The sequence below is a fragment of the Polyodon spathula genome, chromosome 13, assembly GCF_017654505.1.
Source record: "Polyodon spathula isolate WHYD16114869_AA chromosome 13, ASM1765450v1, whole genome shotgun sequence".
Classification (NCBI taxonomy): Eukaryota; Metazoa; Chordata; class Actinopteri; order Acipenseriformes; family Polyodontidae; genus Polyodon; species Polyodon spathula.
Window position 1 is genome coordinate 43,647,662 of NC_054546.1, and position 25,581 is coordinate 43,673,242.

Consider the following 25,581-nt stretch of genomic DNA (forward strand, 5'->3'; position numbering starts at 1 on the left):
GACAGAACTAGCTGGTGCAAGATAACCTTCGCTCACACCTTAAAAACAAGCTAAAGCAAACAGCAGCAAGTCGATTGAACGGAGCTGATCCGCTCAGCTCTGGAGCGGAGGAGCCTGAGCTCGGAGCGCTGTGGTTGTGTAGTGGGAGTGGTAAGCGCCGTCTCTGGGAGTGTCTCTTATCCTTCCCGTATTTTACTTAATTCATTATAGCCAGTGAGCAGTGCCAGTAGCAGATCCGGAGCGCTTCAACACTTAAAAACTACAAACTGTTACCGTTGGGCAGAAGGCGTAGCTGCACCCACGGGGTTTTTTTTTTTTCTTAAAAAAAAAAATAAATAAAAGTAAAAAAAAAAAAATCACAACCTTTAAGCAAACTCTCGAAAAGGGCAGCTTTTTTTTTTAATACTTTCTTGTATATTTTTTCCTTTTTTTTTTTTTTTCCTTTTACAAAACCTCGTTGTTGCCAGTGAGAATATTTATCCTCAACTTTATCGTTTACCACTGAACAAAAAGAGGCGAGTGTGAGTGGTGGCAGATCCTCCCTCATATCCTGGCGAGTTTGTTCTTTCCTTCTTGTTTTTAATTTATTATCAGCACCCTACATCACGCAGCGGGTGCTTGCTTTTTTTTTTTTTTTTTTTTTTGCAGCCTGCTGTATCGGTGCCGGTCGCGTGGCTTCTTTGTGTACGGCAGCTGCTCCCAAATGCACGGGCAAACTCAGCGGCTTGGCACAGGGCTTTAAAACACAGCAACACCAGCCCTGAAGAAACACCAACTCGTCTCATCTCCGGAGACCGAGCGATCTAGAGTACCTGCATAGCCGAGTTCTGAAACTACTGTAAAAAAGGGGATTCTACTGAACACAGCTCCGTCTGCACAGCTTTAAATCAAATCACACCTCGACTGCGCAGCGACTGGAGCAACATACCTAGCACTCACTTGAATGCGGATATAACAAGAACGAAGAAACGTGGGAGAAAGCACTTTTGAAAACCACAGTTACTCAGATTTGCACGTTACTGTATTACAAAAAACAAAAAAGAAATAATGGATGTACGGTTTTATCCAGCTGCTGCTGCGACCGCGATATCGGGAGAGCCTCCCAACCTGGATTTTTCCCAGTGCCTAGGGTACTACAACTATAATAAGGTGAACAATGTATTTATTATCGAATTGATTAAATCGTTTGTTTTTTATTTACACACACGAGCGCGGTGCATATTGATTTGTGCGTTGGAGTAAGTCGTTACGTTGTTTTTTTTTTTGTTTTGTTTTGTTAACCTTGTTTTGAATGATTTAATTTAATCTGGTCTGTGTTTGAATGGGTCCTTTGCGCGGCTGAACTCAATCAGTCAGCAGTGAACACTATTGTCTTCGCTGCTGAAGCAGGTGCACGTTTCTTGATGCAGACCGCTGTTTTGTGAACAGTAATTGCTGGTGTGTAAAGAGATGTGTCATTTTCAATAAGCAGCCGGAACAATACACAAAGCATCTTTTATTTCAAGTCTCTTGATTAGTGCAACATTGATACACACAATGCAGTTAACTTCCATACACGTGTGCCTTGATGGAATGCTAGATAGCTGCTTAAGAGTATTGCATTGCAAACGCAGCTTTCCAAGAGAGCCTGCATAACTTTCAACTGCATACTAAAAATTTTTAGATGTAGGATGAACTCTGCACCAAAAAAGTACTGTAGTAAGTGCTGGGGCTTTTAGGAAAACATGGCAGCAACAGCTGGAGATTAATGAACAAAGAGCTGTCATTCAGATACTGTTCAAATGGGAGGACAATGGTGCTAGATTTGAAACCAGATGGAGGGAGGGAGGGAGGAACAAGGTGGAATTGAAGTTATTGATGTGGCCTTCACTTCATTCTGGACCCAGATGGGTACCTGATAGTCCACCCCAGTTTCTTTCTTGGGGGGGGGGGGGTTGGTGGAATCAGAGAAAGTAGATTTTTGCTGTTGGTGTCAGTGGTGTACTGTACAGTGTTGACACGTGTTGTAAAACGGTGCAATATTGTTATTATTATTATTGTTATTATTGTTATTATTGCATCTACTCCTAATAACTTTTTGGTTTGGTGGAAAGGTAAGCAAACACACATGTGAACAAGACAGTAGTCTGTACAAAATAAACAAAATAAACAAAGTAAAGCTTGCATGCACACAGGTGCCCCTATTATTAAACAGTAAGGTGTGGCAGATTTATAGTTGCCAAAAATAAGTTCAATGTATATATTGTAGTTCTGTATGTATGAGAAAGTTGTAATTGGTAACCAAAGTGCCATTTCAGTACAAAGTGCTTTTACAGACTTCATGTTAGAATAGTCTGTAAAAATGTTTGGCATAGCCTTGGAAAAAGGGCTTGTTTTGTTTTGGTTCACTTGAAATAAAAAAAAAAAATGCTAAAATAAATTCAAGGGCAAACATTCTGACTTTGAGAAAGAATTCTAGTTGAAACGTTTCTTTTAGTATTTCTTAAATTGTTGTAACATTGGCAGTCCAGACGTGACGTTGAGTTCATGTGGCATGTTAATATTTACAAGCCAAGTTGTATTCTCTTCGTAGTGTTTGCACAGCACGCATCAACCTGTGAACTGTGATATACCGCAGCTTGCCTTTCATTCAGGTGGTGACATTATGTAGCCATAGATATACTAATAGAATGTCACTGCAAAAACACCAATCAAATGAATGTGTTTGTTATATAAACTAAATAAATAGAAATAAAAACACCCAAATCATTGTTGTAAATATAACCTAATGAAACATGTGTGTGTGTGTGTATTGCACACAAACCCTGTATATGGGCAGTACAAAACCTCATTTGCTTACGCTATTTGTTTGCTTCATGTTGTTCTCTTCTAACTACTGAACGACTTGTAAAGCACCGTGCTCCGAGTTTCATGTGTTTAGTTTATTTGGTGCGCTGCTGAAAGCTTATTAAACTGTTCCCATTGAATGTGCAGTGTGGGTGCTTTCTCAACACCTCCTCGCTATTCTTGCGTTTCATATTTAATACGCTGGATTGTTTCTACTGACTTGGCTTGTGTTTTTCAGGAACAGTAAAAGCAGATCAAACTTGCATGATAAGCACAACCAAGTTAGTAGAAACAATTGGGGCAACCTTGATCCCCACCGCTTAGACGGTTGTGCCTGTTTGCTTGGTGCTGGCCAAGGCTGCCACAATGGTTTCCTGAAACTTGTGTTTTTGATATCTCCACTTTAAATGGCTGGGCACGTTTGATAACTTGTCGCTTTTTCACATTTCCAATGTGTGTATATTTCAGATATCACTTCTTTTTTCACTTATGACCCACAAAATTGTTCACCCTATATTGAGGCAATGTATTTCCGTTTGGAAAGGGTAAATGTAAACAGTAGCCTAGTCTGTTGAAAGGGTTAAGATGTGAAGATGTGAAGCGTAGCGGCTATGCAGTTGGAGTGAAAGTATAATAATAATAATCTTTATATAGCACCTTTCATAGTGGACCACCATCACAAAGCGCTTTACAAGATATGAGACTAGGGCATGTGAACTACGCATCACTTACAACAACATCTCACCCCAAAGACGCAGCACAAGGAGGTTAAGTGACTTGCTTGGGGTTATTGGCTGAGCTGGGATTTGAACCGGGGACCTCCTGGTTACAACCCTCCTTCTTTAACCACTGGACCACACACCTCCTACCAGTATGACTTTTTAGGGTTTAGATCCTGCCTTTTATATATATATGCACTTTAAAGTTGCAAAACTATATTTCAATATTTATTAATGTTTCACTTTTACCAAATATATAGGCCGTCCGTCAACATAGTTAATTCTCCGAAAAATATACGTTCCTTTTTGTCCAGTGGGGACCACAAATAGCGTTACTCTCTTCAACCAGTATCGAGAGGAACCGTACTTCCTTGCGCCAATAGGAACCACAATGAGTGGAAATACAGTGATAGGAAACCAACATTTTTCAGAGATCAAGATCAGAATCTCAGAATGAATATAACACTGACAGTAACACAGCTTGCTTGCAAGCTGAAGGTTATAGTAGTTTCATTCAAAGCCCACACATGCCAGACCTTTCTTATATTTATGTACAAAAATATATTTTTTGCATTTTAAAATGGAAATACATCATTTAATATAAATAATATAGACATCACAATAAGTGCGCTCCCTAGTATATTTCCATGTTGACAAAATAAGTTAATTGTTATTAAAACTCGGATGTCCTGTAATGTACATATGCGTGGATAAAAGTGCCTGGAGTCTGCAAAAAAAAAATACATTGGGAGAAAAAGGAGAAGGACATTTTTCTTACTTTGGCGACTTATTTCTCTTGCTGTATAACAGATATTGACTTTTTTTTCTACTTTGGGAACTACAAAATAAAAGTGAAACAGTGCTTTTGGCTGATTTACTTTTGCTGTGCCAATACCCTAAACTATGCTTGCTGTAGAGAGTCTGGCAGTTCTCATGCTTTGCTGATAACCTGGCGAAAGGAACTACCGTTCCTCTCAATGCCTCTCTAGGTTGATACAATGTACCGAGGTGAAAAAATCTTTTCTGGGCTTTAAATAAATAGGAACACATTTTCATATTTCAAACCAGGTCATAAAAGATCATTGTGATTATTGTCCTTTATAGTAATCATAGTGGACAAAGCACAACATAGCTGAAAGCCAATTTCCAGGCACACAACCTAATTGAATCAAATCTAATCTAATAAAAAAAATAGAGCAGAACAAAATAAATAAAACTGCTTCCAAGTTCTGAAACGGCCCAATCAAACATTTTATTTAATACATCAAAACATTCTTTTAGTAGCTCATGAATAAAAGCTTTGTTGAATGGGCCCTATATTGCACTGTCAACATGTTTGTGTTGGAAACCATCATGGTACAGTACACTTGTTAAAGCACTTGCTTTGTTTGTGCACTGTGCTTCTTTGAAAACACCATTCCCTTGAAAGTAGTGTGTTTGGCACTAGCTTAGCATGTCCTAATTCCTCAGTTTTGGTGCTAGAGTTTCCATACTGTTTCAGCGTATTGTGATGAGTGTGCTTCTCCGTATGTCCAAAGCGCTGCACTAAAGCAACCATCCCCACCTGTGTCGTGGGGTTGATCAAGAGTGGTCTTTATGTAAGAAATAACCCACAACAGGGTGTGCAGTAAGACCCTTCTTACCACACGCCCTGGAGTGGGTTAATTCGCTTATAAAATGGCTTTTTTTTTTTTTTTTTTAAATAATTACACAAACTAGCTTTTTTTAAGAAAAAAATTAGAAATGTATCATGTATCTTTCCACTGAAAAAAAAATAGTCCCTGATATATTTTGTACTTTTTTATTTGCCCTAAACATTACATTGAACATTCCCATTTATAGTAACATTTTCAAGATACAATGGCATTTGGGAATTGACGGCGGACTGATTTCCCACATCTGAGGGAGGATTCACAGAACAGCCAAACGCTGATTGGCACTTGACATCAAGGGAGGAGCTTCCGAGTGATTTTTATTTTTTAAATGTTTGTAGGAAATGATCCTACTCGGATTTTGCGGTCTTCAAGAGAAGCTGACCAATAATTTCAGAGGCTGTTTTCACATTGATGGCCAGTAACGTTATAATTTTCCTAGATTGTAAACCAGCATTAGATGATATGTGCACTAAGCGACTTCGGTGTCAGTTTGCGCAGTGCCACAGTCCTTCCCGTCCGCGGCGAGCACAAGAGAATTCTGTACCAAACCCGACCTTGTTTAAAAGCCCAATGGCTGTGTCAGCAGAGAGCAGGAGAGATTTCAATTTTGTTTTAAATATGTTTCTGAAGTCAGAGGGTAATGGTGAAGTGTATCTGTTGTGTCGAGTTTAACTATTGCATACTCGCTAGTCAGTTTTACAAGGCGCTATTAAGTTTAATAAGTGGATACCGCTGCTGCATATATATCACATGCTGAGTGAGACTTGCATGGTGATTTCTCAGATGGCTTTTGAATTAAGTGTTACTGCTACTGCTTACCTCAGTTTTCTTTGTTCTGTTCTCTGACTAAATACCACAGTCTATTTGCCAATTTTTCTGTAATTCTTAGTGACAGAGATGAAAAAAAAAAAACCAGATTGAGTGATTTAAATGCTGTCTCAGTTGTATGCTGACATTTTTACCCACAGGAACACTGTTTAGATAATTGATACTATTAAGATGCAGTCATACTTCTCGGTCAGGTAAGTAAGTTGGTCTGTGATGTCATAGCTGTGCGGTAAGACAGTTATTACCGTGCGGCCATGTGATATTGTTCAGCGAATCACAGCACTTAATTTATCAAATCCATTTTATAAGGAAGCACAGTGTATCTACAGGTAGAACTCTTAATAAAAGGGGTTACTCCTGACACTCTGACAGAAACAAGGCTTGCCAGCTCAATCTAATTCTATGTATACAAGGGAAATCTCAGTCTAATGCTATGTATACAAGGGGATTTCTGTAGTGAAATATAGTAATCTTGTCTGCTATACAGGTACACTGTGTTTCCATGATCATTTCTTGTAAAAGAAAAAGGAAAAAAAAATCTCACTCTTAGCCATAAGTCCTTGCCCTGAAAATTAGAAATGTTTAAAAACACATGCCCTTTCGTGTTTCTTCTTATCTAAACAAGTCATGCTTTTATTTTTTAATCTGCACACAAGTGCAATCTTTCTACTCTTGCATAAGCTAATTGGATCATTCCCTGGGTGTTGCTATCAATGAGGTGACGAAACATGCCCATGACATGGTGACATTGTTACATCTGATCATGCAGTCTTTCATCCCAGAGAAAGCTTTGGTACAGCAGTACCGTCACCAGTAAATCTCTTGGTGTAGCTGTATTCTAGGCATATAGTGGTGTCTGCTTCATTTAGCTATTTATTGTTAGTAGTCAAGCTCAAATCTGTATACAGTACAATGTTGTGAATCTCTTGCATTTTAAACAGTGCTTTAGCTGAGATTACAATATATCTATATTGGAATCTGCTACCCAAATATAGTAACTGCAGTGGGCAATATGAGCAAGGCATTCCCAGTTTAGATTAGAAAGCATAGGTAATGTCCATTATGCACTGGATCTTATGAGGTCAGTGTGTATTCTTTTACAGGGCTGTGATATTCCATTTCTGTCTGACTCAGTACATCACTGACAGGATCAACCTCACTGGCTTATTACAGCACAAATCCCATTTTCCCTAGAAGCTGGTAGTACTTTGTATTAGGCAGTTTTCAAAGAGCATGTCCATCATTTCCGGATGGGTGATTTTTTCTCATGTCCTACAGAATGGCTAAAACTCCATTGGTTTTGTTTCTCTTTAGTATGTAGAGATACGTGCTGCAGAGACATACGTTTAGCTCTTTAAAGTTGCTCCATAATAATCCCTGAGCTACAGTAGATGGTATTGTGAAGATTCAGTTAGACTTTCTAGAGGTTTCATGATGCTATTATTATTTATTTTACAGTTTTGTTCCCGTCATTCTCTTGTAAATATTTACAGTACTTCTCTAAGCTTAGCAATGATTACCTAGATCCATGCTTTCGCTATGCGTTTCCTACACACTGCTATGCCTTTCACTCAGGTATACAGTGTAATAAGACCCCCCACACCCGTCCTGTCTGGACTTTGGAAATCGAGGAAGTGCAGCAGTGTCTGTTTCGGGCACTCACTGCATCAGTCTCCTAGAACCCTGTGCACATTTTCAAAGCCTAATCTCCATTAGTCAACATTTGTTGTTGAGAGAGTGAATGAACATTGTGTTCTGAGATCAGGCTGGTTCTTGTGTTGTTGATGTTTTTTTTTTTTTTTTTTTCCCCTGTCCCTTTGAAAGCCGGCAGGGTTTTTGGTGTTTGTAACAGCAGAGTACAGAGATCAGGGTACGGTGTCCAGATGACTGAGCAGACTGGCATGGCTTTATTTTGATTGGAAGTGAAAAAAAAACCCAAAGAAAGTGGTCTTGGACACATTGGAACTATTCCCGCTTGCCCTGCCTATTCCAGGCGGTACAGAAAACCTGTTCTCCTTTAAGAAATCATTGCTGCTTTTCATTTGCTCAGGTTGATTGTCAGCTGACAAAGAGCTGAGCCTCTAGCAGCTTTAAACCAAGCTGCTGAACTCAACCCTTCTTCATGGATTAGCCATCCTAAGAAAAATGATTGCTAAGCCAATATTACAACAATATTCATTCCATAGCCTTTAAAAATATTCTTTGCCCAATAAGTAAATGGTACAATTCTAGAAGGAAACCAATCTAAATAGTCATCAGGAGGTAATATAACCCTGGCAGTTTTTATTGAATGTTTTGTAATCATGCATTAGGCTGACGGACAGTGTCTGAGGCCCTGGTTGCCATGGCTGTGTTTGTTTATTCTCTATTAGTTTAAAGTACAGTCATTTATTTATTTATTTATTTATTTAACCTCCATGGAAAAGCTAATAGTGTTTGCTAAACAGTTTCCATATATTTGTTTTTGCTCAACATCTGTAAATTGCAGAGTCAACACTAATTAATACAAAGCCTAACTTTAATAACACAAAGTAACTATATTATTGTTACAGTATTGTCTGTCACATTGGAAGAATGCCGAATCCTTTGGCAACAATAGACTTTTTTTTTCTTAAAAATCAGTTTCTAAAGCAAGTAATCTGAAATAATTTAATGGCATGAAATGGTACAAGGACTGGATCAAACATTTATACTGCTGAAACACCCACAATAATCAGTAGTGTTCCTACGTTTTGCTTGAAATACATTTGTACAGAGTGCCAAGAAGATCAGTCTGCATCCATATGAACACTTATTAATGATACCAAAAAAAGTCTTTATTAATTCCAAAACACATGGGTGTTTTTTTTTTTTGTTTGGCAGTGTTCTAATATTTATTACACATGGCTGTTTTAGACTGGAAAAAGTTTTGCTTTGTAGTTCACTCAAAAGCTATACAGCCATTGCTTCATTGCCGAAGCAGTTTTATTGGCCAAAAAGTTAATAAAACATGTCTTTGGACATAATTGAATATTGCATTTTAGGATTTTATAGAAAGGATCATTTAAAGTAAACCCAGTCAAGCTGTTTTCCACGTGTTAATGTAATACAGGAGAGCATGTTGAGTGTAGTGCCGTGGGAGTGGAGGATACAAAGACATCCACAACTCCAGACAACTGTGCTATGAGGTCAAAAATGATTGCGATGCAAATATGTATTAGGCTTATTTCTTATTGGGTTTCTTATTCCATTCTACACCACCTGTTGAGGCTGGTGTAGACCAGCCCCCCTCGGCTGGAGTTCCCCAGCATGCTACAGTATAGACACACCTCACTGTCAAGATTACTGGTGATCAGGATTCATGCATTGTACAGTATCAATGATTCATTGATTTATTTTACTACTCAACTTGGTTCTTTTAATGGTCAAGACAATCGTCCCATGCACTATTATTTCATTTGAGTCTCCCCACACCTGCAGGGATTTGAAAAGCAGTATTTAATGAGGCAAGGAACATTTCCACAAGGTGATAGAGATGAGAAACAGAATGGTTATTGTATCAGAGAGATTATGGGCAGTTGATTAAAACTGTTCATTTTGAGTTATCCAAGGTTAACCTTCTGTAATGAAACACTGTAAAAATAACGATATGCTGAACAATTTTCATTAAGGTTTCCTGCCTGTTTAACTGAGCTGTGACCTTCAGTAGATGGAGTGCTCATTGGGGAGAGCATTGAGCACACTCATAGTCCAAGACTGTATGCTGTATTTGGATTGCATTAGGGCTAGATGTTTTATTTATTTATTTTTTTAATATAGTAGTCGGCAATTGATTTGACCCTGTTTTTCTCCCAATTTGAAATAGCCAATTGTATTTTTAAGCTCAGCTCACCGCTACCACCCCTGTGCTGACTTGGGAGCGGCGAAGACGAACACAAGCTGTCCTCCGAAACGTGTTCCATCAGCCGGTCACTTCTTTTCACTCTGCAGGCCTGCCATGCAGCCAACCCAGAGCTACAGCGTCGGAGGACAACGCAGCTCTGGGAAGCTTACAGCCAAGCCCGCAGGTGCCCGGCCAGGGGGCGCTGGTGCGCGGTGAGCCGAGGACACCCTGGCTGACAAGGGCACTGAAGCAAGTCTACTAGAGGTTCTGTACTGTAGTTTAAAAATAACATCTGTAAGGGAGGAAACTTTAGTTTTTTTTTTTTTTTTTTTTAACAGAAGTGCCCTTGTGTACTGTGATGTTTCTGTGGTTTTTTTTGCTCAGTGCATTTCAGTATGGAGCATGATGTAACCTTTATAAGCCCCAGGCGATGTAATGGGCTGAAATATCTTTTAGACGACTACGGCAGGACAACTTCTTTTTATACGTTTCTGTTTCAGAGCTGTTTGAAGACCATAATATTACATTTTGAAGTGAAGATATTTAATTTAGTTGTCAAGTATTTGTAAGTTGTGCAGTTCTGCTCAACGGTCATGTGTACAAATGGATAATAATCATCGACGGGCAGGCAAAAACATGATTTTATTTGTCAGTCAAACATTTATATTTAGAGATCATATCTGCAAAGGAAAATAAATATTAAAAAGCATGAAGATATTGGTAACTTTTGAGTCATATCTCTTTAGACTGTGTGCTTTTTTTAGTTTATTTTTATGTAAACAACTACTGGCTAGTGTGAAAGGGGATTGTTATCAATAACAACATAATTAGCTTGTCTATGGGCATGGTGTTAAAATATTATTATGATAAGTGGGTGGTACAGTACATGCCAAATTTTCATGTGATTGTTAATACATTAGGTTGTCCAGATTGCTGCTCTGCCAGTGTAATAAAAAATAATTTCAGTATAGGTGTACTGTAAATAGCAGCTTCATAAAGTATGTAATCTTCCACATTGCTTGAGTGCGGCATGCAGCAGAGCTCCTGTACAAGTGCATTCACAAGTCAAGAATTGTATTATCTGTAAGTGAGGCTTATGTAACTGCTTTTATTGTCTTTTTTTCTTTCTTTTTTTCTTTTTTTTTTTAAATCCTATTTCCAAAGTTGAATCCAAGTTCTGAAAGACTATTTTTTTTGTTGCTCGTGGCAAGTCTAATGCAGACATGTTTTTTAGCATCAGTATGGCTGTGTGATCTGTTCTGCTGTACGTACCCAAACCACAAAAAAAGTATCAGACACCCTGTGATCAGGATGTGAGTGGTGTAACTATAAGGCAATGTCCAGGCCAAAGTACTCTCCCAAAATGTCTGTTTTATTTAATAAACAAATAATAAGCCACCCCTTTGCCAGCAATGGTATCGGGGGGGAACACAGCAGGTTTACAGCCCTGTTTAAACAAAAGAAACACACTCCTAAACCACAATTCTCCATGCATGAAACTGGTCCTTTCCTCCGGGGATCAGTGCTATGCTGTGAGGGACGTGCTCTGGGTTTGGTGCTGGCTCCGTGGCTGCAGAACCCAACTCTTACTCTTCCTCTATAAAACACAACACAAAAACAATAACAATAACAAACACAGGCTCTGGCTGTGTTACGTTGTCAGCGCAAGGGGCCATACTGACGTAGCTGCTTCCCCTTTGTACACAAAAACTTTCTGGTCGAGAGGGAGATTTACAGTTCAAATTCTTCCTCTGTCTGTCACACACCCCTAAGTATTAAACCCTATTTTGCAATAGAAATGAAAGGTGTGGCTTTCCAGTTCAGGAATGCTTTTCAGTTTTACCCCTTCTCCACTGGCACACCTGACCCGTGAGGACTCGGTACGGTACGTGTATGGGTGCTTCTCTACTGGCACACCCGACCCGCGAGGGCTCGATACGGTACGGTTCCGAGTGCTTCTCCACTGGCAATTTTGTCGAGCAGAGCGAGAACCAAATCGTGAAACTCCAGCCTCACAAGACATCTGAATCTGGCTCGGAGCCAAACCGGGCCAGGGGCGGGGTTGAGGATTTTCCTCATTACGTTGCATCAGTCCGTACACTCCAGAAAGATTGTCATGAGAAAGTACAGCCTTGGGCGCTGAAGAAGTGCGTTTACCAACATTTTACCAAATTTCTCATCCTTGACCTTAATGATATTAATACAAAAAAACATGGAGAAAATAAAACAATTCTAAATTTATTTACAAAAATAAGTAAAACAAAATACAGCTGTATCATACATACAACTACGGCTCATGCAGCTTCATTTTTTAAACACCCAAACAAAAAACAACTCTCGTAAAAACACAACAACTATCCTTGAATGGGATATATTTGACAAATCATATTTTTTAAACCTTCTTTTTGTCCCGTCGACAGAACTAATTGAACTTTTAAGTATAATCAGTTCAATTTGTGGATTATAAAGAAATTCTTAATATATTTACAAAAGCGATACAAGACACAGCTGTACTGTTGGTGTATTCATTTTTGATCACCAGTTTGCGCCTCTTTTGGCAAACTGAGTTAGTTAATAACAATAATTAATAACAACTGTCTTTCGTTGCGTGTGACGTCAGTAGGACGGCTCGGCTCTGCGGTGGAAAAATAACCTCGGTACGGCCGGGCACGGCGCAGTTGTACAGTGAAAAAGAGGCATTTGAGTGCCATCCAACTCTGGGTAAAGACAGACATGGAGAGCTGGCATTGTGTCTGGTGCTGACTCTCACGTACTGTATCTTCAGGCTATACTCTGATTAGGTGAGTCAGATTGGTTTAGAAAGGGAGAGAGAGAAATTAAACTTTACATTAAAAGTATATTATGCTGTACTGTAATAACTTTGCCAGCGAATGCAAAGAATCTTGAACATGAATGATTTTACGGGAGATTACGTAGTGGTTTTTTTTTTATTACTGGCAGATCATTATCTCTTGCTAAACCACATGTCTCTCATTAAGCTTGATTCAGATGTATCATGAAGATCACATTGAACAGATCCAGAGTACATTGTTAGGAAGCACAGCAGCTCCCTGTAGATTCAGGTCTGACAGCGTTGCGAGAAGGCAGGTCAAACGAAAGCCTAATGAAGATGAATGAAGAGACATTGCTGTACTAGAGGCACGTGATGGGAACCGGGCCCGGGCTGTTGAACATGCGTTGCAACGTCACAGCTTCATTTATCAGTGTCATATTTAGGTGCAGAGTTAGCTCTATTCCTCTGTTTTGCCCTGAAAGGATAGGTCAATTCTAACATGTATGGCTTTGGTACAACAGTTCTTAAGTGTCTGCTTAGCTCTTAGTGTGTGAAGGGGATAGTAGAAACTTAGCAGAGGGAAACGGAGATACTGTACATGTTGAAAGTGCAAGTGTACAGTATATTGATATACTATAAGTTGGAGTCCTCTTTCGACTTACTTCTAAAGATGTTTTCACCTTTACTTTGCTGGCCCAGCACATGACTAAATTATATTGATTGCGTACTGTAACATTGTTTAATCAATATTATGTTTATTACCGGTAATATTTTTTTTTTGATATATGTGTCTGTATATATATATAATCACAGACAAAAGTATTTAGGCAGTTAAAAAAATGTAAAAAACCACAAAGAAAGTGATTTCTGTAATTTCTAATTGTTCTATTGAAAGATATAAATTAAAGTAGAGATTCAGCTTTAAAATAAAACAACAAATAAAATAACATGCATAAAATGAAAAATAGCATGCAAAAACTAATTTCATACTAGCTAAAAAAGTATTTGGGCAATTAATATATTTCGTTGCTAATTATTGACAATTATCGTGATTGAAAACCATCACCTGATGATAATTATAGAATAAATAAATACATAATCATCAAGTGCTGCAAAATAAATTGGAAATTTGTGATTCAAAAAAGCAGCAACAATGGTTAAAACTAAAGAGTACATGTTTTTCTTCCTTGGGGACTGGCGGCCTGTGTATTGTAGAAGGATCAATGAACGCTGCAAAATATCTAGATGTTTTACAGTCTCATTTGGTAGCCAGTGCTAGAAGGCTTATTGGACAGAAAGATAATGACCCTAAGTGTTCTACAAAGGAATTCTGAAGAAAAAGGAAGATTTAGTTTTGGATTGGCCATCTCAGTAACCCAGACTTGAATCCCATCGAGATGTTGTGGATTGACTTGAAAGCTGCTGTTGCAAAAAGGAAACCAGTCGATTACAGAATTCAGAGCTGTATGTGTTGTGGAATGGGCAAAAATATCTCCAGAAAGATGCCATGAACTGATTTCAAAATACAAAGAAGACTGCACACTGTAAAGGAAGTAAAAGGTGGGCACACAAAACACTAATGTAAGGGTGCCCAAATACTTTTGTGTATTTATATAATAATATGTTTTATTATAAAGCTGAATCTCTACTTTCATTTATATATTTCAATAGAACAATTAGAAATGATAGAAATCTTTATGATTTTTCTAATTTTCTTTTTTTTTTAACTGCCCAAATACGCAACTGTATACAACTTCTCCATTTCCCTGGCTTTAAATGCATGAAATATATTGTGATTGCAGCATTTCTAAGAAAAACAAACAAACCTGTCTTGCCAGTAGTGGTAAAGAATATGCTGTGCAGTTCAGAAACTGGCTGCAGCTGATTCCTGCAAGCAGAACTGTATACTGTACGAGATGCCCTCTTTAAGAGACGGCATACCATTGCTTGTTTGATAAAGGCTGTTTTGTAAACAGTCCTGATTAGGACTGGCACAAACTTGCAAGTCTTTCACATACAGTACAACATGTTGGACAAGAAGCAGCCTCTCCAGAGGTGCATTATACAGTAAATAGCTCATAAATGACATGTTCTTGTGACACTGTCTTGATGTAGCCTGTCAATGTCATTGACTGTCTTTTATTTCTTAGCAATTCTTTTGTAACACATTTACAGATGCATGTGTAATGGGCAGTGTTGTGTGGTGCGCTGCCGTTAGGGTATTGTGGTACGACCGCAGACTTTCCAGTCGGAGTTGATTGCGTCTGCAACTGATTGTGTTCGGCACTTGACAGGTTGGCTTGTTTTGTTGGAAGAATCTGACAAGCTGAGGCTGAATAACAGACTTTAGATAATACTCCAAATACAGCTCCACTAGAGGCTTATACTGTACAGCAGCTCTGTGTAGCAAGCTGAGGGTCATGCAGCCACACGATAATTACTCTGCTGCTTTTGGAATAATCTACTTTAGTATACAGTATTTGGGGAGACTTGTACTCCATTTCAGATTCAGACTTGTACTCTACCTGATTTCTCTTATATTACAGAGCTGTTATTGTCGTAGCTTATTAGGTGTACATGAGCCTAGGGAATGGATTTCATTGCTGGACTTAAAGTACACGACCGGAACCGCATGAAGTTAGTAAACACAGCATAGATGTATCACCCGGTATCTGCTAGCGGGTACTCTATGCTGGGTACATAGTTTTCCATAACACCTACTCCTATTAAAAATACAGCAAATGAGGTTTCTGATTGGTTCTGTGGACTCGTTCCAGACTACTTTTTAATCCCATGTTAAGTGCATACTTGTCATATACTTTACAGTAAACCTGGTTTCATTTTTCTCCAGTTCATTTTAAACCCTAATTTACACAATCACTGTTTTATTAGGATGTTAGTAATGGGATGTCCATTCCAATAATACTGTAAATAGCTGGGAAAAATCTCCACCAAGGAGTGGTACATATCAACCATGAGGCTAACAAGCCTCCAATTGGGAAATTATCACCTGTACCTGGCTATATTCCAAATTAGAGCCAGGTGCAGGGTTTAAAAGGAGGGCAGCCAGTCTGTTCTGGGCTGCTGAAGAGCCCGGTTGGGAGTGGTTCAACCATAAAGAGAAAAAAAAAAAAAAAAAAAGGTAGTGTTAAACCTTGTATAGTGTTTTGTGATAGACCTATGTTTGTTTTGTTTTGTGTTACAGGTAAACAGCTTAGCTGTCCTGTTTTCCTGTGTTGAGTTAGAGCTAGGTGTTTATTTTGTTTTTGTTTTGCAACTGCGCTTAAAAAAATAAATTTCTGTGTGCTGGGTCATTTTTAAAGGGGCAACGCAACGAATGGCTGGGAGTGGCGGCTGTGTTACTATATATACACACACACACACACCAAACCAGCACAGCTCAGTAGATGAGTCTGTTTTTGAAAATCATGTCCACACTCTTAAAGATCTCAGTAATTCATCACCAGCGGTGCACCTACCCAAGCTTTTTCAAGACACCGGTGTCGCATTAAGTGAAAAGCAAACACCCAGAGCCATATGTTTCTATAATTCCAATTAATTTGCTACAGTCATCCTGTTAATCTTAGCGACTTGTTGATCGGCAGTTTCCAGACACTTTGCTGGAAGGCGCCCAGTTGTATTTTCAGCAGCCTCTCTGTCAGTAGCACAGAGCAACATTGCCACAAATTGGAATTGTGTACAGTGCTGGGAAGAGAGCCAAAATTTAAATTAGACAATAACCTCTGCTCCCTATATTGCTTCTACTTTGCAGCTGCTGGCAGAGCGATGTGTTTAATACAGTCAGCCCTGCAGTGTATAACAGACTGATATATGAGTCACTGCTCAGCACTGTGTGTTTCTCACATTTATATCGATTGAACAACTGGTTGGTGATGCACTTAGTTACAGTTATAGAAACAACAAGCAACGCTAGGGATAGTGGTTCAGTGTTGAGTTATTGCAGTGTTTTAGAGATGTGGTTCCCTTATGAGAAGCTGAATATGAAAACAACTCAATATGTAGTTAAAACAAGCAAACGCACTGTCAAGGTAATGTTTTATGTAGAACACAAAGGACCTTTGTTTTGGTTCCCTAGCCTATTTTTTTCATATACATTAATTTTCTAAACAGGTGATGTACTGTACGGAGCTGTATTATTTTTGTAGCATAGGCTTCTATTTATTTTGGAATATGTGTATTGAGGTCATGTTTGAATGAGATGGCATACAGTCCTGCTGGACCTAACTTGTTTAATTAAGTGAGGCTTTAGCCTAGATTCTAACACAATAATCATCTTTATATAGTGCCTTTCATAGTGGACCACCATCACAAAGTGCTTTATACGATAAAAGACTAGGGTGTGTGCCCTATGCATCAGCTGCAGAGTAACTTACAAGAACGTCTCACCTGAGAGACAGACAGGTTAAATGACTTGCTCAGGGTGACACAGCGAGTCAGTGGTTGAGCTGGGATTTGAACTGGGTACCTCCTGGTTATGAGCCTGTGTCTTTAACCACTGGACCACACAGCCTCCTAGTCTCCAATATGTAGCTCACATGGCACTGTGGTAAATTCCACAGCCTGGATTCAGCAGCAGGGGGACAAACAGTCTATCGAGGTCTGCCGAAGACGGGTCTATCAGCTGTGAAACAGTACTGGACTTCATTTGATCAGACTAGGAGCGACTGTTTGTAACTTTATCCAGGGAACTAACTGCCTCCAGAAAGAGAAAAATAAAATAAATTAAAAAACTCAAAAAGAACCTTTTCAGATGGCACGTAAAAAATGAAAAAATAATATTTAGTGCCTAGACTTCTTGGCAGATAGCCAGCTATACCCATCTCAAACTGCAGAAACATCAAAGCTATTTCTGTTCTACCTTATAATGAGAATTAATGACCTTGAGGAATTACATTATGGGCAAGCAGGAGCCCCGACCACACTGCGTTATACCCTGGTCTGGGGTAGAATAGGTAGCCTTACAAAGAGGAAGCACTGTAATACCCTCAATAAACAAAGTGCCAAAGAAATACATTGCATTAAATTAATAAAGTAATTAAATAAATGAATAAAATGCTGGCTTACTGTACCAAAGCCCTGCTTGTTCTGTATCGTGCTGTAAAGTACATTGATTACCTGCTGAAATCAAACCAGGGTAAAAGCCGTCCAGGGATATGCTGGAAAGCAGCCTCTGGCTTCAGGGTAGAAGCCGTCCAGGGATATGCTGGAAAGCAGCCTCTGGCTTCAGGGTAGAAGCCATCCAGGGATATGCTGGAAAGAAGCCTCTGGCTTGTTCCATCCAGATCTGGATTAGTTTACTTTCACACGTTTGCATCTTCAAACGTTGGCAAGCGTATTTGCTTTCCTCGCCCTGATGCTGCCCCGGATTAAATATTCACCAGCTCTCGTGATTGCTTCTATCCCTTTAAGATTTTGTGTATGTTCCACCTTGACTACATCGTTTTACCAAAAACAAAGCCCACCTCAAACAGAACCATCCAGAGAACATTACACATCAGCATAGGAGTAGCCATTTACCGGGCCCAAACAGTAGTTGGAAACAAATTAGCTGCCAGTCAAAGATTATTAGTGCAGGAACAACAGTAAAAAGAACAAGCAACAAAAAAAACAATCCGTATCTTATCTCAAAGCTGTCAGTGTGATATGAGGCGAATCTCAGAAGACTCTGAAGTGCTTTATACTGTTTGCAGCAGCTAATCCAGTTTCCTAGGAGTTCTTCTGGGAGAGAATAACACGTCTGGCAATCTACTCATAACGCTTATTTAAACGAAGTGGCCAGTCCAGGCAGTGGAAGTGACAGTTCTGTACCTGCACAGCATTAAGGCAGCTCTCCTTCCCCTTTCGGAGTCACTTCTGCTTTGCTGCTACGAAACTGTGAAAGAATATTGTATGCGTACGTTGTCCATAAATTGGTGTGAGTGTGTGTTTCAAAAATGTTCCATGCTATTAAATGAAAAAAGGCCTAGCGTTTGTATGAATTTAGGCTTAGTACCTTCACAGGTCTAAAACTTAAGTAGCAAATTCCTTGTTTGACAGCCATATATATGTTAAAGTACCCCATTAGCAAAGAACATGTGGCAGACATCACTAATGTATTTTACAGGAGCCACAGAAATGATTCATCAAACCTGGAGTTTATTCACTGCCTGAGCAGTAGGTCACATGGCAGGATTGCGAGATCATTTGAGTAAAACTGAGCTAAAGCACAGGAAGTGATTGTGTACTAGGAAGCAACATACTAATGTAGCCTTTTTTTTTTTTTAAATACCAGCATGTTCTGAACTGAAGTACAAGCAACTAATCAAAATAAATTTAACAGAAGGTGGGGGATGGGGGTGGGGGGTTAGTGATCATATTTGAAGTGAATTTAAAAGCTTAGACTCCTACTGTATAAGTCAAGGACACAATTGGATTGCGAATATCTTTTAAAAAATCCTTTCCTGTGTCTTATCTGAAGCAAATGTAGCAGTAATAAAATGAATTGCTGTAGTGTGTATGTTCCGTGCACTTGAAGAATCGTGTAAAAAGCGATGATGAACAGTATGAATCTGCAGCCTGTGAATGGGTCTAGACAGCTGCCGGTTTGCAGAACACTGCATCTGTTGTAAGTTATTTTTTGTTTGTCCAAGGCCTTCATATCAAAAGGTAGAGTTTCAGAGATTGTGTTTACCTAGTAGCAGCTGCATAAGATAGAAAAGAGGGAAGATTGGGATTGAGAAAATAGATACATGTCTAGTCCTGCTGTACCTTCTGCAGTAAAGCTGCCTTTCGCCATGTGACTTCTCTTGCTTTGTTCTAGTCGCCTTGTGGGCAGTATTTCTGTTCAGCCAGATCTCTTGAAAATGAAATTAGCATGGACATGATCTTGCCAGAATGAAATTTAGGGAAATATGTGCTTAATTAAGGCCATATTGATATGATAATGATGCCAGTGGCACTTTCCCAAGCATTCATCTGAGTTAATCAGCTTTGTAAGTTTAGTCGCCATCAGTAAAACATACTTAAATGTTATGCCTCTCTTGGTATTGGGTTGTATTCTTCTTTTAAGTGCAGCAAGGTTATTCCCAGTGTGTTTTCAATATCATTTAGATTGTGCCCTACAAAAATGCACTGGTATGAAAATGCACATCTAATGCCTTACCTACAACTGGCAAGAAAATTAGAACATGGACGAAAAACAATGAAGCGTCTTTTTCAAATAATGTTAGCTGAGCTTCAAAGATTTGTTCTGTGAATCTGTGGCTTCGGAAAATTAAACCCAATTAAAACAGAAGCAGTATATGAATAATTAAAGGAACAGGCGATTTGAAGGGAGCCTCACAGTACTGGAAGTGTCTGGCAAAAAGCACACGCTTTCGTGTGTCTAAAAAGTCAAATCCCTGCTCTTTCATCTAGAGGCAGCATTTCTCCTCACAATGACACTGCTCCATCAAGGTTTCCTTGCATATAAATCGTCTTGATGCTTACCCTTCCAAGCATATCCATAACAAAGTATTGAAGCCACAATGTGCAGTAATTGTTGTGTTAGTTTCTGCTTTGCACCACGTTAAATGTACTGCCTGTCCAGTTTAAATCCTGTAGTCCCACTTTCACAGTTGGCCTTCTTTGCTGCTCTTCTGTTTAGTAATGTCAGTGATCAAGCAGTCCATTTGCATCCAGCTATTGCAGTATGTTTCAGCTTTGGTTGGTTTTGTTTTGCAATTGCGTTCTAAATAAGTGCAGCAAAACATTTGGCATTCAGTGTGCTGTATCTGATTGCTAAGCTTACATTAAACGCTGTTGATTTAGACCTCCTGTGGCTGCCAAAATGCTTTCCGTGCATATTGTGCTGTTTGCACTAATAAGGCTGAAGTAGCATTAGTCTGGCTTCTCATCTTTTAATTACAGGCCATTCATTGTCTGCCCTGACCCACTTTTTAATGGCTCCCCACCAGCAGCACAGACTTTGCAATCTCACTTAATTGAATTTGGCATTTTGTTCAATCAAACAGACTGTGAGCATGATGAGGTGATGGGGGGAAATATATTAAAAAAACAAAAAAAACAAAGCAAAAAACCCTCACCGTTTGTTCCTATTTGATGTCCCTCTCTTCCATTGTCTTGCCCACTGCGTAGACAAGCATTGGTCAGCAAGAGGAACAAACCCTGAGCAACTGGTCCAGCAAGATTCGGAATCAGAGGAGTTGTGAAGAATCAGCTTGGGGAATCACATTGTGTCAATGAACAGGGGATAGCTACTGTATAGCCTACTCTACACAGGACTGTCATTTTACATGGTGATCTCTCTTCTAGTCTATATGGGGACATTTTAATGCTATATTTCATGGACGTAAGGGTTAAGTGTTAAGTAAACCAGCGGCTGATGACAGGACCATGATATGAAATGGTGTTCTAATGTACATCACAAGCACATGAAATCAACAGGGGCTGTCTGTGTATTCAGGTTTGAGACTTGTGGTAACAAAGTGTCTCTGAGCCCACTTCCAGCTCCATTAGTGTTCTTTAATGTCAGCTAAGAGAAATACATACTAAATGTGATTTGTAATTGTGCGATTTGTAATTTTCGAAAGATGAGCTGGATGAAAATTTCTGTTCTGTCATGCTTTGGATCAAGCTTAGTTGAGTCTGGTATGACAAACTTGTTGAAGAATAGCTTTGCATGCCATGGATCTACAGGTCCCGTGTGGGTCCAGCAGGGGCTACCAGCTCAGAATCAAACCATATATAGAAGCAAACTTCAGGTAGGAGCATTCTGGATGACTTGGACCCCTGAAGCCACCTGCTGTGCCAATGCTGAGGGCATGTGTTCTGTACCCAGCAATGCGCTACACTGTTAAAACTCTTACTGGGTGCTTTTTGTTTGTGTTTCTTCAGGGTATACACTAATTAATGGATTCCATTAACAGTTGATTAGCTGCAGTTCCTTCAGTAATTACATTAGCATGCTTTAACCATACAAAAAAAAGACAAAAAAAAACAAAACAAAAAAACCTAAAAAACTACTGTAGTTCTAATTTCTCTGTGGGCTTAATCTGAGAACTCCAATTGGGGCCCTTTTAAGATAAAAGCCTTTTTTGTTATATTTCTATTTCCCTGACATATTGTGTTAAGAATGACTTCATAATACAGGAAATGTGTTCCATATTAATCAAGTTTGGTAATAATGAGTTCTGTACTTTTTCTAGAGCGTCAACCTTTTTTTTATGTATATATATTTTTTAAATAAAACGGCAACCAACACAGACCGGCATCTGAGCAGAGGTTATTAATTATTAAATAGTTTTGAATGAAAAAACTGATTAAAAAGGGTCTAATTTAGTTTGAGGCCCAGATGTCATTCTTCATTGTTCTGCTCTGTCCCAGTTCTTTGTGTTTCTTATGGAAAGGGCTGTCTGTACCCAGTGGGGCTGGGGCTGGGTATTGAAGGGGGGACTTCGGAGAGTTGCTGCCCATTAAATGTGGCAAACATAAAAAAACTATAAAACTGGGGCACTGAGGTTACATTGTTCAAGCCGACCCTGTTTCTGCATTGCTGTTTTCAAAGTCTAGTCGCTGCTACATGTAGCTTTCTGTTTTCAATGTCTTTACTGCTGGTATGTACTGTAGAACACTATTGCCTAGGGAGGTTACTGAAAGTTAATAACCTGATACTGTATCTTGCACTTTGCTTTGTGATGCAAAAATGTCATTAATTGCCATCCTGTGGCTATGAATAGCCACTCTGGTTTCTCATTACTTTTATATTGAATTGGAGGTGCCTGTGAGCCTCTTTTAAAAGGTACAACAGGCTTACACACACACACACACACACACACACACACACACCTCTTGAACAAACCATGTGGTTAGACACTGTAGAGACCTGGTGGACCACTATGATGAAAATTAAAATAAGAAAATATTTGATGATATTAGTTTTTATGCAGTTTTAGTCTTCGGTGAGCATTGTTAGACACTCTTTGTGTGTGTGTGTGTGTGTGCGGGTGTGTATGTATGTTTTATATTATATAAATGGCCGTGCAATACCCACGCTCACTGAAGCAGCCACTGTGTTGCATTACTGTTGCAGCTGCTCATTCGTATGCATACATTCAGCAGCTGTTGTAATTCATCTTATTCGAGGAGGGTATCTAAAGCATGTTTCCATTTTCATTTTTCTTTTCTTTTTCAGTTTGGGAACAATAACAACTACATGAACATGGCGGAAGCAAATAATGCGTTCCTTGCGGCTAGCGAGGCAAGTATACTTTCCATGCTTTTCTCCTTGTAACAAATGCTTTGATTGCGAAGATATACTGTATGCTTACTGTAGGCTGTTTTGCACATATAATGCACATCATTTAGCATGAATAAATAAATATAAATATGCACCAGAGTTAAAGAAGAAATTGACTGGTTTATATTCAGAATGATAACAGATTTATAATTGCAATGTGTAACTAATCCCTTCAAACAAAAACAGACACTGACACATCAGCCTAATCCCTTGTTAATGGCAGTCAATTAGTCTACACACACAAAATTCTCACCTCCATTTACTCTTATTAACATAACAGCACTGGAATACTCACAGAACTCTGCTTCTACAATGTTAATTGGCTCCGAATGAACCAGCGACTGCATGTATCAAGCACAGATGTCCTGCACATCACAAGGTCATTTGATGACAATACAGATCATAGCAGCAAGCATGCACTTCAGTAATCCTCACACAGAGCTCTGCTTTTCTAAATCATCTCACTGTTTCCAGTCCTATTGAGTGGTGTTTGTTCAAGTGATTTAATGCCCCCTCATAGGTTAACATGCTAAGCCTGAAACTCTGGTGTGATGCTGCGTGCAGGCTCATTGCACACGCAGCATACAGTACAGCGAGGCCTGTTTATGGCACGGTCATATTTTTCTTAATGCTATTAACAGTTTATTTAGAGCTATTCAAGCACATTCTGTAGACTGTTAGTAATTTGTAAAGGAAAAAGAAAACTAAGTAACTATCAACTGAACTATTTACATTAAATAATGTAGTATCAAAGTGCCCAGATAGTTGGATTGATAGATGTGTTGTAAAACACTGTCAAAGGCAATGTGAAGGCATGGAAACGTGAAGGCTTACGTGCACGTGGTCATTTACAGATAAGCATGGTGATGCATTGTTAAGCAAAAACTGGTAAATCTTTACTGTAAGCATGGGAAGATGCAACATTTACAAGGGCACCAGCATTATACAGATCAACCACTGTTTTGATCGAGCAGATATAGAGAAAGATATTCTATCAGAATAAATCAAAGAAAAACTGGGATATTCAATTACTCGTACACAGAAGCATGGTGTTGTAATAGACGTGCACGAATGTGTTGTTACAGGGTTGCAGCTCATGTAAGATCTGTGGCAGTTATAACACAATGATATCATATGGTTTTCAGGATAGCTTGCAGTAGTACAGTATGCAGCAACACACACTGCAGGCCCTGAAACCGAACCAAGAGAATAGGCAACAACTTGGGGCTGAGCAACCAGAATGGGGTATTGGTAGAGAAACACAAAGCCGGTATCTAAGAACAATATCATGTTTCATTCTGGAGTTTTTTCTGTTTTCTTCAGACGTTGAAATCTAACGTCAGTGAAAGCTCTGCTTCCAGCAGCTGTTCAGAAACAATTTAATTCCAGCTGTGATAATTCACAGTGTCAGACGTTGGCTGTTAAATGTTGATATAACAGCCCTTCAGATTTGCATTTCGTCAAAAGGAGCAATTGTTTCAAGTGTTACGGTATAGAAGGCATTATACTCTAACACGCATTCTAAAGAATGAAGTGTAACAATATAGTGTGGTTCTGGTATATGGGGATTAATCACAATCAGTAGCTCGGACTGTAGCAGTGTCGGGCTGGTAACACTGATGTGCAGTACATTGGTTTAAACCAGAGATTGTGGCAATAAAGCCCATTCACATTCCAGCCAGTGTATTTGTCATTTCAGTAAGAAGACGCAGCATTAAGTGCTGTTGTAAATGTTGATATTTAAGTACAGGTATTTAGTTTTTAAGCTTTGATAGTGACATGTCATTATTAGAAATGCATGGTGTCTCTTGCATGTGTCAACTGCCATCTCCCATATAAAGTGTATTCTATCTGTACATTTAATCTGAAAGGAAACCAATGAATGAATTCTGTTGTTCATACGCTGTGCTGTCCTAAAGCACAGTGCCAGATTTACAGACACCGGTATTGTTAACTGAATACACCACAAGCATATTGATACTCAAAATTATATTAAAGCTGTAACAGTATGATAACAGTGACATTATAACCTGTGTGTTTTCAGTAATTATGCTGTCAAAACTAAAATAAAAATTTTAAAAAAAACTTGCATTTTCAGTTTCTAAACTCTGCCCAAAATCACATTGAGGTGTTTGCAGCAAGGCTAATGAAGAATGCTAAATGCCTCCTGAGCAGAGTTACTGTGTATCTCTTGCTCTACTTCTGTATGTTCTATTTCATTAGGCAATAATGCTGTATCAAATGAGACACAAATTATAGTTGCATCTCTTGGTACACATTCTCAGCCACAGCCAGGCTAATGGCGCAGTACAATTACATTTTTAAGCAACAGCTCTTGAGACAGTTTGAGACAGATTTGTGTGCAGATACCAGCAAGATCCACCTAATATATCTAAGTAGAGCCTAAAAATCCAATCATGCCTCTTATACATGTCATCAGTTCTTAGCTTCAGCAGAATGCACCACCCACTCGACTCGGCGCCAGGCTGCTGCTGCCATAGCTGTTCAGGTAGGAGCGTTATTGCAGGATAACGCGCTGTGGAATTCCAATGAAAGAGAATGGCAAAGAGAGGTTCCACTTGTCATATACAAATTTGCTA

At 39.0% G+C, this 25,581-nt stretch overlaps 1 protein-coding gene across 2 annotated transcripts in view; it reads left to right on the top strand.

The window, feature by feature from the left end:
* Positions 1 to 437: 437 nt before the first annotated feature.
* LOC121325259 (TOX high mobility group box family member 3-like) overlaps positions 438 to 25,581 on the top strand; it is a 39,990-nt gene continuing 14,846 nt past the window's right edge. For both annotated transcript variants that reach the window (XM_041267664.1, XM_041267665.1), the window contains exons 1-2: positions 438 to 1,149; positions 22,877 to 22,942. In XM_041267664.1, the coding sequence (XP_041123598.1) occupies positions 1,048 to 1,149; positions 22,877 to 22,942 (168 nt within the window). In that variant the 5' untranslated portion in view covers positions 438 to 1,047. The remainder of the gene's footprint in view (positions 1,150 to 22,876; positions 22,943 to 25,581) is intronic.